The 14316-nt window shown below is 40.9% G+C and overlaps 1 protein-coding gene across 2 annotated transcripts in view; it reads right to left on the bottom strand.

Moving 5' to 3' along the window:
- The window catches only part of PRDM10 (PR/SET domain 10), an 87477-nt gene that overhangs the window by 38553 nt on the left and 34608 nt on the right, over positions 1–14316 (bottom strand). Inside the window, exons 4-6 of one of the 2 annotated variants that reach the window (XM_060103668.1) lie at positions 13551–13610; positions 6022–6093; positions 1723–1939 (exon numbers count right to left, since the gene is read on the bottom strand). In XM_060103668.1, the coding sequence (XP_059959651.1) occupies positions 1723–1939; positions 6022–6093; positions 13551–13610 (349 nt within the window). The remainder of the gene's footprint in view (positions 1–1722; positions 1940–6021; positions 6094–13550; positions 13611–14316) is intronic. The other variant, XM_060103669.1, reaches the window with a different exon arrangement.

The following is a 14316-nucleotide window of genomic DNA, read 5'->3' on the forward strand; positions in this document are numbered from 1 at the left end:
AAATCAGGGCCTCCCTGGTGGCGCAGTGGTTAAGAGTCCGCCTGCCGATGCAGGGGATACGGGTTCGTGCCCCGGTCTGGGAGGATCCCATATGCCGCGGAGCGGCTGGGCCCGTGAGCCATGGCCGCTGGGCCTGCGCATCCGGAGCCTGTGCTCCGCAACGGGAGAGGCCACAACAGTGAGAGGCCCGCATACCGCAAAAAGAAAAAAAAAAACAAAAAAAAAAAACTTACAAATCAATTATAACATGTCTAAAAAGAGAAAAGAAGAGCTTATTAGGCTAAATGTTACAAAATCTGATGAGAATTTTATACTATGTAAATTAGGTGAATTTTATAGTATGTAAATTATAGCACAATAAAGCTGTTTTTTAAAAGCCCGACAATACTGTTTAATCAGTTTCCTCAAAGGGAGTTATAGAAGCCTTATTGTCTGGGCATGTCTAAATCAACAGAAAAAGCGCTGTTGAGTTTGAGATTTCCATGTGTACTGTGTGAAGGTAATGCTGAAATGAATGAATTTAGCATCCCATCTACCATTCACCTGGATGACACAATTAGCCCAGCCCTGATATGTATTTCAGCTCATTCTGCGAGTGACCGGTTGGCACTAAGCATCCACGTTCACCCCCTTTCCCAGTGTCACCCATCTGTCCGCTCACCAACAGAATGAGATAGGTACAGCCACAAAACAGAAAAAAGTGACTGGGCCACACGGAGAGCATACTCATGACCCTAAACAAATCTAATTAACCAATTATAGTTTACCCAACTCTGGCTGTGTGATGACCTGACTTAGAAAATGGGTATTTTCAATTTCCACAGTTCTCCAATAATGGAGAGCTATCTTATATTAATATTTATAAGATAAAGTGACCTTGTGTGTATTTGACTAAGGAGTTGCCTTGAAAACTTATGAATTCAAAGAAAAGCAAAATGAGGAAGCCCTTCTTTGGGCGTGGAGATGAACACGGGCCCCATGCAAACAGGCCTACCACAACTACACAGAAGGTCCAGGGGAAATACGGTGAGACCTCAAAGCTCTGCAGGGTCTCGTAACTCACAAGAGGAGATAAGGACTTTGCCATCTAGGCACGAAGTTGATGGGCAGCGGCAATGGCTTGGTGGGTGGAAGCAGGACCCGCCCCCTAAGCAGGCAGGACGGACAGGCAGTCGTCCTGGGCACCTGCAGCCAGCAGACACCCAAGTTTGAACCCTGACTCTTGAACAACTGAGCACGACCTTGGGAAAGCTGCCGACCTCACAAGACTGTGGGGAGCATTAGTCGATTAGAAAAATGCAGCTCTCTGGTGCCTGGGGTGTCTTTTCATAACAGGCGTCTTTTTATAACAGGCATTTTTTCAGGTCGGTATGAAGAGAGGTGAAGCAGGAAGGGAACTTGTGGAATCGGAAATGGCCAGATCTGCCAGGACTGGACAACATCACGGTCTGGCAGCTGGAGTTCTGGGATCAGAGACTGAGGCTCGCTCCTGACCCAGCCCCGGCCCCCTATGGCACTGAGCAGGCTGCCCAGCTTCCCCTGGGCTTCTGTCTGCTCATCGGTACAATCAGAACTCTAGGGATAGCCAAGGCCTCCTTCACAGGCTGCCTGAGGACGGAGTGAGGGGGACACCTAGACCGGGAGCAGCGTCTGCACCAGGAGCCCCAGCAGGGGCCAGCCCGCCCTGCGCCACACACGCTCCCGAGAGGCGGCTCTACGTACACAGGTCGTGCGGGTCGAAGGGCCGAGGGGGGTCAGGCTCCCAGTCGTCCAGGTCTGTGTCTTCACCATCCTCCTCCTCCTCCTCCGAGTCCTCCTCCGAGTCCTCCTCCTCCTTGGCCTCCAGTCTGGCCATGGGGTTCTGCAGGGTCGCCAAAGGGTCCGAGCCATCCACACCCTCAATTGAAGGTAGCACCTGGCTGTGCACCGGCAACGAGGCCTGGACGACATTTAATCGTAAGGTTAGTACAGCCTGTTTGGGGTTAGCTGGGACACACACGCAGAATACAAGGTTTTGGCGCAATACTCTTCTCGCCAGCTCCCTTCAAGGCCCTGCAGAAATGACTCTTATTTCCATCTACGGGCTGTAATAAGGAATCTGTTTTCCTTTTCGCTGTTTCTGCCCAACATCTGGGCTCCGCCGGTGCCAGCGGGAGTTTCAGATCCCACAAGCCCCTGCCCATGTGCTGGGGACTCTCGTGCTGATCCCAGCCTTCACCTCAAGTCCCACTTCCTTGCTCTCTCAGCCTCTCCAAACCTGCATGAGGGGCCTGCCCTGTCTCCCCGGAGACTTCAAATATGAAAGTAACAAACCCTTCCAAACCCTCCTGGAGCATGTGTGGTATCATCAGCCTCAGTTTGGTTTGGGGTGGGACCCTCCTGCCTTTGCAGGTGGCCACACCATAATGCAGGTAAAGATCTGACCCACCTTCAACCACGTGGCTTTAAAATGGAACACGTGGCGCAAGACGCAGTTGGTAAAATTCAGTGGGTACCAGGTCTCCTTTCACACACTTCAGAGAGGCCGAGGTTTGTAAGTAACAAGGAAAGAGATGCCTATTTTGTTCATCACACTGAAATTAGTCTCTTGCAAATAAGACACGGTTTGGGTCATGGATTCAATTAATGCAACTTGACCAAATACACCAGAAGAAAATAATGGTACCTTACAAGTTCTCACCTCCTAAATAAGCGGGCTCGGGATACGTACCACTCAGATCCCTCTGATGCAAGCGCATTTCTCCTGCCCCGTTAGCACCATTACTCATACTCAAGCCACGCCCTCCCCCTGTTCAACAAGTAAGACGCGTGTTTTGAGTGCCTACTCCCTTTTTTTCCTTTGTCTTTCCTCGCCTAGAATGCTCTTCCCTCGGCAACCGTCTAAACCCCGTCCTCGTCGTCCGCTTTCTCTGAGAACAGCGTCTGCTCTCTGCTCTGACCTTCTGCAGCCCCTGGAGTCACAGAATCCCACCCAGCAACACCGTCCAGCCTGGGCTTCACGTTTCCTCACAGTGCCCAGCAGGCAGCCCGATGGCTCTGGAACAGCTCAGGGATGTTCCCGTGGAGTCAAGACCTCCCCAACTTCCCTCTCAAGTTGCACCAAGTAAGTGTCCCCTCTGTGCCACATGAAGACCGTTCCTCCAGTACTTCAAGACCAAAGCCCCTAATGCACTGACCCATTGCTCACAGTCCTGCTGTGTCCATTCACCCCTCAGCGGGTCCCCATCAGCTGGCACCAGCGTTTGCTGGAGACCGCCACGTCCCAGTGCTGCCCCACTTGGAACTGGCAGGTCACTGGGTCCTCTTGTCCGCTCAAAGAGCGCTACTGAACCCTTTTTCTCCTGCTCAGGACTTACATAGCTGATTTTTACTTAAATGGCCATGTATCTCTAGTATATTTCATTTTAGTGTCTTTTCTGTTCTTTCAGTCTGCCAAGATCTTTCAGAATCTTGGTTCTGACATGTCACACCTTAGCTGTTCCTCGTAGCTTTGTCTCCATTGCCAATTCGTGTGCATTTTCCTGGTAGCCCAGCTTGCCTCTCTAACTTGTACCTCACGCAAGCAGACCACAGGCTTTGGAGTCAGACAGATTTGGATTAAGATGCTGGCAGGTTAACACACTTCTCTAAACCTGTGTTTCTTTATCTGTAAAATGGGCATGGTAATAATACCTCATAGGTTGTTGGGAGGATTAAGTGGAGCAATGTGTATATGAGGCCAGGAGTAGAGTGTCTGGCATTTAGTAAGTGCCTAATATTAATAATAATAGATTATTATTATTATCGTAAGTTCTTTAAGGACCAAGGTGACAGCATGTATTTCCTTCACAACCTTAAAAGGCTGCTGGCCACATAGCAGGTATCCAGTGAAGATCAGTCTGTGGAAGTACATTTGGCCCTTTGGGAAATGACATTCTGTAGCTCTTCAGAGAAACATCCTTTCTCAGTTGTGCATCTAAGAACCTCTCAAACTCTATAAAGAAACAATATTACAGAATCTGACCTGCCAAGGCAGTTAAAGGTCACTGCCCAACATGGGAAACCCTCAGGCTGAAGCAAGCAGATAAAATCAGTTACCTCAGATAGCACACGCGTGTTTTAACGTGCATTCACTTAACCCAGGAGCCAGACCCTTGCATGACATTCCATCGGTAGCTCAGGGCCTTTCAGGAGTGTAGACAGGAGAACAAGATTCTGGGAGATGCTTCTGCTTCAACTTCAATAACAACAATAAAATGCCCACTGACATGAGGAGTCAACAAGCAAAAGAACAGGGACTTCTGGCAACAGCACTGCATCTGCCACCCCCTCTGCACCCTGATCTGATCGGCTCCCACTTGCTGTCTCAGAGCGCAGCTTCGATATCACCGTTTACCCTAAGCCACTCAAAGCTTATGCCAGCCTTAGTGATGAATGTTATCACACACTGAACAAACCAAAGCATATATCCACCTCCACTCCTCATAAATTCTTTACCTCTTTGCAGAGCCAACCTGAAAGAATGGATTCAGCAATTGGGAGTTACTCCCATGAAGCTGAGCTGTATTTTTCCCCAACAGATGCTGCTAGAAAGACTGCGGTCAGGCAAGTTACCGCTGGCTTCTCGCCACTGCTGAGAAAGCTGACATCAAAACAGACCGACAACCTCCTCGTCCCTGGGCTGGAACTCTCCTCAAAGGCTGTGGCAAAGAAAAGGCTTGAAGCCTTCAGCATTTCCTAGAGGGACTGATGCTAAAGCACAGGTGGAACATATACCAGAATCATGCAAGTTACTGTCGAAAAGGGATGGAAAGCGGGGAGGATAATCATTTGTAGGTAAGAACTGTGTATTTCAGATACATTGGACCTTAACACACAGTAGGCATGCATTACAGATTTGTTTCATTAATAATTCAAATTCAACTGACATTTACTGCATGCCAGGCATGTATCTAAATTCCTCTGAGGCCAGATCACTTTAGCACCCAGCTCCTAAGTGGCAGAGATGAAATCCACATTCTGACTCTGCCCTGCTTTTCTACTACATCACAATGGCCCCTGCGGACTTGAGCCGATTCAAGGAGAAGGTAAACAGCACATACACCGTGAGTACCTGAGCACCGAGCAACGAGGTAACACACCTGCTCCTGAGGCAACAGCCAGGCAGCGGGGCGGGGAGCCACGGTGCCAACTTCACTTAGAGGAAAAGATTAGTATCAAAAATAGTTTACGCCCGTGCATTTTGTCACACACAATAAAGCATGGCGAGAGGAAAAGGAATTTGTTAAACTCGTTGTATACTTTCTCCTTCCCACTTAACATCACTCTCGGTAATTATTTCTGAAACGACATAATGCATTTCAGTATACAATTTATCCGAGAGTGAAACATGAAACTACACTGGACAGCAGCAAACACAACAGAATGCTCCGAGTTCCTACTGAGACCAATTATGAGGGCAGCATATTTTCCTCTCAGTGTGTGGGGAGCCACACATGTTCCTTTTCAGAAACAAAGCGGAGACTGTGCTTCTAGGTCTGGAGAGTCCCTTGACTTCCTTACAGACAAGGGAATGCGTATATGAAAAAGGCTTCAAATGGATTTTGCCACCACTACAGACAATTGAAAAAACAGGAACCTCTTTGCTAAGGATTAAAAAAAAAAGCACCCATCATCTATGTTAAACCCTCACTCTAACTTTCTATCCAGAATCTATCCAGGTCATGGAATAAACTGATAATCACTGAGGTGTTATAGTCGGAAATAAAGACCGTGCCGGTTGAAAGGAAACTGCAATAAAGACGGATGCTAAGGCAATGGCTGTACTGCCTGTTATGCCGGGTTCACAGAGCTGTCTGAGAACAACTCTTCTTTTGTACAAAACATAAACAGGCAGATTGTTTCTGGAGACTGGAGATGATGAAGGGCCCTCTGAGGTGCAAATGGCAACAAAACCTCTAATTAAAATGATACCTTAAAATTAAAGCAACAAAATACCACTTTCCTTATCAGATTGGCAAAATATTCAAAGAATGCAAATACCCAATGTGGCAAGGGCGTGTGGAAATGGGCGATCTCATACACTGTTGGTGGGAATGTAAACTTTTTCAGCATCTGAAAAGCAATTTAGAAAGTCCTATCAAAATGACTTTCCCATTTATAATGACAAATTTCAAAACTATATCAAATAGAGAGAATAGTATAATACATGTTATGTACCCACCACTCGGCTTCAACATTTATCAACTCAGAGCTCACCTTTCAACTCTTCTCCTGCCCACTCTCCCCCTCGCTCGATTGTTTTGAAGCAAGCTTCAAACTTTATATATTTTCAACTCTAAGTAGTTCAGTAGATATTTCTACAAGAAAAGGACTTTTATATTTTATTTATTATCATACCTAAAAAATAATCATTCCTTAACATCATCAAATATCCAGTTATTGTTAGGATCTCTCCAATTGTCTCATAATTTTTTTTACAGTTGGTTTGTTCAAATTAGGACCCAAACAAGGTCCACGTGCTGCATCTGACTGCTATGTCTCTGAAGTCTCCTTTAATCTGTAAGTTCCATTTCTCTTCTTTTCCTCCGCAATTCGTCTGCTTCCCGCAGTCTAGATGGTGCTAACTGCATCCCTGTGTGTCTTGTAACTTGATCCATTTTGTTTACTGTGCTTCCTATTAGTTGGCAGTGAAATCTAGAGACTCGATCAGATTCAGGTTCAATTTGGGGGGAGGAATACCTCTTATGTGGAAAAATACAGTGCTGTATGTCAAGAGGAGGTACACAACACCAGGAACCCTGTAATGAATGTTCTCTCTTTTTAGTGATATTGACAGTGCTCAGAGGGGTAAGTTGATCCATTCATTACAAAGTGCCTCCTCAGCTTCTTTCTGATGATAGGAGATGAAAAATGGTGAGACTCTAAGCCAGTCGTCCCCTCTTTCTTTATTAGTTGGATGCCTCTATAATGAAACTTCCCTCATCAAGTGATTGTTTACCTGAGGACACTCGGGGGGAAAGGCTGGATTCTTTCCGGCCATTTACCACTTTTCCTAATAATGTGGTGGCCCCCTAGCAGCCTCAGAAAGTGACCAAAGAGTTATTTCTTTTCATATCAGTATGAACTTGTGGATTTTAAATATATTTAATGTGTTTCAATCTACTGTAGATATTTTTCCTTTTTTATGAGTCAAATTGTCCCATTTTGGCCCCTTCAAGTTAGATCTTGAGTTCCTTCCCAGGACCCCAGAAGAGAAGTTTTTACTCGCTTCCTTGCATTCTGATAAGACAAGATGTTTCAGGCACATCTTGTACATTTTCTGCCCCAGGGCTAGAATCTGTCATTTTTCTAAGTAGCCCTGATTTCTTTTATTGGAAAACTGTATTTAGAGGCTACATCATTGCTACTGGACTGATGACTTCATCTAAACCTTTTCAGTGGCCAGAACTAGAAAACATGTTTTTTAAGAGAAAAAAAAAGTCATGAGTTCATACTGATATTCTAATTCAAATTTAGGATTCTAACTTTTTATTTAAAGTGTTTGATTTTTATATTTGTATCTTTTTTCACTTTCACAAAAATCTTGGTTCTTAAATAGTTTAAAATGTGAATACCTTTAGTCTCTATCATTTCTCTTTGGGGAATTTATTCTAAGGAAATAATCTGATATGACATCTGTGAGAATGTTCTTTATAGTAGCAAAAAAGAAAGAAAGAACCTACATATAAAACAATAGATGGAAAATATAAATAATAGTACATCCCCATAATAGAATACTATACAGCCAACAAAAATGATGATGTAGCTTTTCAGGATGTTATTAAAAGAAAAAAATATCATCAAGATGAAAGCTACTTTAAAAGAAAAAAAATATCAAATACACTGGCTAAAATATAGTGAACTATTGAATAAACATATAAAACCCCAAATGAAATATTAGCAGGCCAAATCCAAATCCAGACATATATAAAAAGGATCAAATAGAGTTTATTACAGAATGTGAGGCTGGATTAACTTTTAAATATCAATTAATATAATCCACTTTATTAACAGTAAAGAGAAAAATCTCAACAGATTCAAAAGGAGCATTTGATAAAAATCAACATCCATGAATAATAATCAATATCAATCAATAATAAACATGCATTAAAAACTATCAATAAAGGGAGCTTTCTTAATCAATGTGTTCTTTTTATAAAAATCCTGCACTAGGGACTTCCCAGCAGTCCAGTGGTTAAGATTCTGCACTTCCACTGCAGGCAGCACGGGTTTGATCCCTGGTCGGGGAACTAAGATCCGCAAGCCAAGCCATACGGTGCAGCCAAAAAAAAAGAAAAGAAAATCCTGCACTAAACATCAACCTTAATAGTAAAGTAGTGAAAGTTTGTCCTCTGCGATCAGGAAGGAAAATGAGAAATCGACAAACCTACTAGCGCCACCTCTGTTCAGTAACGTATTGGAGATCCTAGCCAGCAGACCAAGGGGGGACAAAAGAAGAAATAAAAAATAAAAGATGTAAGTGAGAAAACATAACAAAACAGAAACAGAGTTATAGACAAAGAACAAACAGGTGGTTACCAGAGTACCGGAGGGTGGGGGAAGGAAAGAAGTAGGTGAGGCAGATTAAGAGGTACAAACTTCTAGTTGCAAAATAAGTGAGTCATGGGTATGAAATGTACAGTGTGGGGAATACAGTCAGTGAGTAATAACCTTGTATGGTGACATATCATAACTAGACATCGCGGAATGTATGAAATGTATAGAAAAAATCATTATGTTGTGTAACAGGAACTAACACAGTATTGTCGGTCAATTATACTTCAAAAACAAACATACAAACTCATAGAAAAAGAGATGCCCCTTGTGGTTACCAGAGGTGGTGGATGGGGGAGGGGGGATTGGATGAAGGTGGTCAAAGGGTAAAACTTCCAGTGACAAGATAAATAAGTCCTAGGGATGTAATGTACAATGCAATAGATATAATGAACACTGCTGTGTGCTATATGTGAAACTTGTTAAGAGAGTAAATGCTAAGAGTTCTCATCACCAAAAAAAAATTTTTTCTATTTGTTTAATTTTGAAGATGACAGATGTTCACTAAACTTATTGTGGCAATCACTGCACGATGTAGGTAAGTCAAATCATTATGCTGTACACCTTGAACTTATAATACAGTGCTATATGTCAATTATATCTCAATAAAACTGGAAGGAAAAAATCCAGCTTTGGATTTTTTATGCTTATATCAGAAAGAAGGAGAAAACCCAGTTTTGGATTTTTTTCCTTATATTGGAAAGAAGTAAAAATGTCAGTAATCATAGACAGCCTGACTATCAAGAAAATCAGAAATAGAACTTAGAAAATAAAATTTAAAAAAATCATACCATAATTTACAATACCATCAAAAGACACCAAATATCTAGGAATAAATCTATCGAAAAACCTCTACCCAGAAGACAATTTTCAACTTTTATTGAAAACTCAAGGATACTATGATATATAAAATAGATAACCAACAAGGACCTACTGGGACTTCCCTGGTGGTGCAGTGGTTAAGAATCCACCTGCTAATGCAGGGAACACGGGTTTGAGCCCTGGTCTGGGAAGATCCCACATGCCGCGGAGCAACTAAGCCCGTGCGCCACAACTACTGAGCCTGCGCTCTAGAGCCCACGAGCCACAACTGCTGAAGCCCATGTGCCTAGAGCCCGTGCTCTGCAGCAAAGAGAAGCCACCGCAATGAGAAGCCTGAGCACTGCAACAAAGAGTAGCCCCCGCTTGTCGCAACTAGAGAAAGGCCGCACGCAGCAACGAAGACCTAACGCAGCCAAACATAAATAAATAAAATAAAATAAAATAAAATAAAAACAAGGACCTACTGTGTAGCACAGGGAACTATACTCAATATCTTGTAATAACCTATAGTGGAAGAGAATGTAATAAAAGAATACATATATTTATACATGTATGTATAACTGAATCACTGTGCTGTATACCTGAAACTAATACAACATTGTAAATCAACTATATTTCAATAAAAATTTTAAAAACAAACAAACTCATGGATAGATCATATTTACAGATTGGAAGACTCAATATTATAAAGATGTCAATTATTCACAAACTGATCCCTAGATACAACGAAATGCCAGTAAGTTTCCTGCAGGACTTCGGTGGAAACTTCAGGCTGATTCTAAAATGTGTATGGAAAAGCAAAGGGCCAAGAAACTCTTGAAGAAGAACAAAGTGGAGGGAGGATCACACTCCTGGATGTATTGTGGTACTTTCATAAAGTTGAACACAATACAGCAATAAAAATAGAAGGGAAGAAAACCGCAGGGCCACCCAACAACATGAACAATGTGACTCTCCCAAGCAGAATGTTAAGCAAAAGAACAAGACAAAAAGGGGAGTTCCCTGGTGGTCTAGTGGTTAGGATTTGGCGCTTTCACTGCTGTGGCCTGGGTTCAGTCCCTGATCAGGAAACTGAGATCCCACAAGCTGAGTGGCAAGGCCAAAATAAAAATTAAAAAAAAAAAAAAAAAGAGAGAGAGAGACAAAAAGGAAACCATACTAAGGTATTCTGTTCACATAAAGTTCAAAACCATGGAAAACCAGTCTACAGTGTCAGCAGGCAGGAGAGTGTGACCTCTGAGGAGAAGGGAAGGAGAAGTGATTAGGAGACAGCGTGAGGATGGCTTTTAGGAGATGGTAATGTTCTATTATTTAATCTGCGTGTTGGTTACAGAATGTGTTCACTTCGTGATATATCATTGCACTATTGCTTATAAGTTTTTGCACTTTTCCACATGTATGTTATAATTTAATTAAAAAGTTTAAAAAACAGTAAGGAAATACGGGGGACATAAAGGAAATTACACAAATAACATGGAAAAGAATAGATATAAAAATGATCACAGAGAGAATGTTAGATATAGAAAGCGGAGTCAATATACTCACACTGATATTCCTGGAAAAGTGAACATATCAAATGAAACTGAATAGATCTTCAAAAACCTAATAGATGAAAATGTTCCCGAAACAGAGTCTTAACCTATACATGAAAAGGACACACCCTGTTCTAGGGAATTCTGATTCATATGCTGGTGAAGTCATTAGACTTCAAAGAGAAACTTCAAGGATAAAGAAACACTCAAACAGGCATTAAGATAGAAAATGAATGAGGAAAATAATCAAAATTAGACTCAAGATTTGTATAAATTAAATGCCAGGAGATAATGGAGCAAAATTCTAAGTAGCTGTGGTTACTGAACAGAACATAAATACATTAGTTACAATAATAATGCAACTAACACCAAACAGTGGGGGAGGGGAGGAGGAAGAGGAAGTGTCAGTGTGCTGATATCAGGTCATCACAGCAAGAGCTGAGGACACAGGGGACCGGAGCCCAAGGCTGGTTAGGAAACAGTGAGGACTCCAACCTCTTTCAGGTTCACCTCCATTCGCTTTCCTTCTATTACACTCAAGTAAATTTAAGTTTAAAGTATTTAGATTAATAATAGCATTTAGGGCACAATTTTCCCCTGCTTGTTTATCTTTGTCTGTTTTATGTCTGGGAGGAAGTCTAGAATAATAGTTACCAATTGTAAATTAATGAGGATGTTCCTGGGCAGAATTTGTTTGTTTGGGTTTTTTAATGTACTTCTCTTTTGTTTTGTATTGCTTCAACTTTTTATGAAAAAAAATCATTACTCCAAATATTAGTGAATGAATTAATCATCTATGAAACACAAAGGCATTTCATTTTATTTTTTTTCCCGCCAAGTTGTAAAAATGAATTAAATCCATCCATTGCTTGCTTGGTGGAATCAATAAATATTCACAGAAATGGACATGATTTGTTTTATCAAGAGTAAACTTAATTAGTACAAAATTACTAAAATAAAATAGTAACTCTGCTACAGAACATTCATGTCTCCCCAAAGTTTATATATATGTCAAAACCTAATCCCCATTGTGACAGTGTTAGGAGGTGGGGCCTCTGAGAGGTGATTAGGTCATGAGGGTAGAGCCCCCATGAATGGGATTAGTGCCCTTATACAAGACTCCAGAGAGCAGCCTCACCCTTTCTGCCATGTGAGGGCACAGCCATCTGTGAACAGGAAGAGGACTCTCACCAGACAACAAATCTATTGGCACCTTGGTCTTGGACTTCCCAGCCTCCAGAACTGTGGGAAATAAGTTTCTGTTGTTTGTAAGCCACCCCGTGTATGGCATTCTGTTATAGCGGCCCAGATGGACTAAGACAAGTTCTCATTCAAGATGGCAGACCCACAAAATTGTATGTCACTACCAATCAGGAATAAATTCAACCATAACTGCTACGACGAAGACTCCTAATTCTCGCTAGATTTCATAAACAATATCAACACAATTACTGTTCATTTTCCAAATTTTAAAATGCAAGTTTCCAAATCACCTACTAAAAAATTTTAAAAGCAGAAAGTGCTTACTAATGAGAATTTACTTGATAATTACTCATGACACTCAGTGGTATAGCTAAATAACAGTCATACTAGCCAACATGAAAATAAAACTATTTGGATTCACATTCCCTTGAGGGTAAGACTGACAATATCTAGTTTCTGCACCTTCCTTATCACTTCTGCAACCCGGTGGAAAATAACGAAGAAGTCCCTCAAAGTCAAGTAGGATATATTAGAAATATAGATAAAAGGAAAGAAATGTTTTAAAAGAAAACCAAGAAAAATCTCAATTCTCTGAAAGTAGAATGAGGAAGGTTCCCACTAAATATATATGTAATTTAAGCAGGAATTTTCCCCTAATATTTAAAAATAGATTGTCATACTAAGTGAGTCAGAAAGAGAAAGACAAATATCATATGATATCACTTGTATGTGGAATCTAAAATATGATACAAATGAATTTATTTACAAAACAGAAACAGATACACAAACATAGAGAACAAACTTATGGTTACCAAAGGGGAAAGGAGGGGGAGAGATAAATTAGATGTTTGGGATTAGCAGATACAAACTACTATATATAAAATAGATAAACAACAAGGTCCTACTGTATAGCACATGGAACTATATTCAATATCCTGTGATAAACCATAATGGAAAAGAATATGAAAAAAGACTATATATATTATATATTATATATATAACTGAATCACTTTGCTGTACACCAGAAACTAACACAACATTGTATATCAACAATAATTCAATAATTTAAAAAAAAGACCAAGTACTAAAATGTTTCCCAATTCCCATAGACACTTTTGAAACTCAGGATTACTCTTTGAAACTTGAACCAATATCCAGTTGATATGCTTATTTTAATTTAATGCTTAAATTTCCCTGACAAATTATTTTTTTATTACCATGCTATTGCAATGTATACTATTTGGAGTGTGTTAGTGTCATGTCCTGCTTTGTTTTCATTAACGGACATTGAGAATATTCTAAACGCATGAGAAATAGACATCCAGAGAATGCACAGTACAGAGGGTTGCGGGCATTCCAGGGAAGGGTAACTTCAGTATTATCCACAATCAACAAAAAGGCAAAAAAGCAACTCATTACCTGCTGAGCTGTAGCATCCTGTTGGACATAAGCTACCTGGCCTGGGTCTGTAAACAGCGTCTAAACAAACAACAACAAAAACTTATCGATAGATCGTTAGCTCATCTACACAGGAAAAATTATACTACTGTTAAGCACCAATTCCTGAGAGAGTTAACTACCAAATAGCTAGTAATAATTTTTCATTAACAAAGAAGATAAAGATAGTAATCTTACATTTTGCTAAAGCCTTTCATCCAGATGGCTCCAAAGAGATTGTAAAAGCTAACCATCTCTATTGGCTAACATACTTCATACTTCAGGAGTTTACTCTAAAGCAAAGCCTCTCCTGAGACTGAATGTCACAGTTAATTTAAAAGGCATGCCATGAACAAGGGGGCATGCATTCAACACATAACACTCTATCACAGGGGTAGACTTGCAATTAAATGAAAATAGTTGGAGATATACCAGCAAATAGAAGAGTACTGTATACCCAAGGATTACAACTCTTCAAATATAAATGCACACTCATTATCACAAGAGAAGTAGAAGGAAAATAAATTGAATTTAATGTTCCACAGATTCTTTTTTGGATAAAAGCCAGTAAAATCATAATTTTAAAAGTTCTGATTATAAACACATAATTTGGGTCATGGTGCAGCAAAGATAAATAGAGAAGGAAAATCTTCAAAATGATTTTAGCCAGGGTACCACAGAAAATCTCCAGTCCAGAAAAGTATTCTTTCTGAGAGACTTTTAATTTGCCCGAGGCTTTAGCAAACCT

Source organism: Mesoplodon densirostris, chromosome 7 (genome assembly GCF_025265405.1).
Source record: "Mesoplodon densirostris isolate mMesDen1 chromosome 7, mMesDen1 primary haplotype, whole genome shotgun sequence".
In the NCBI taxonomy this organism is placed as follows: Eukaryota; Metazoa; Chordata; class Mammalia; order Artiodactyla; family Ziphiidae; genus Mesoplodon; species Mesoplodon densirostris.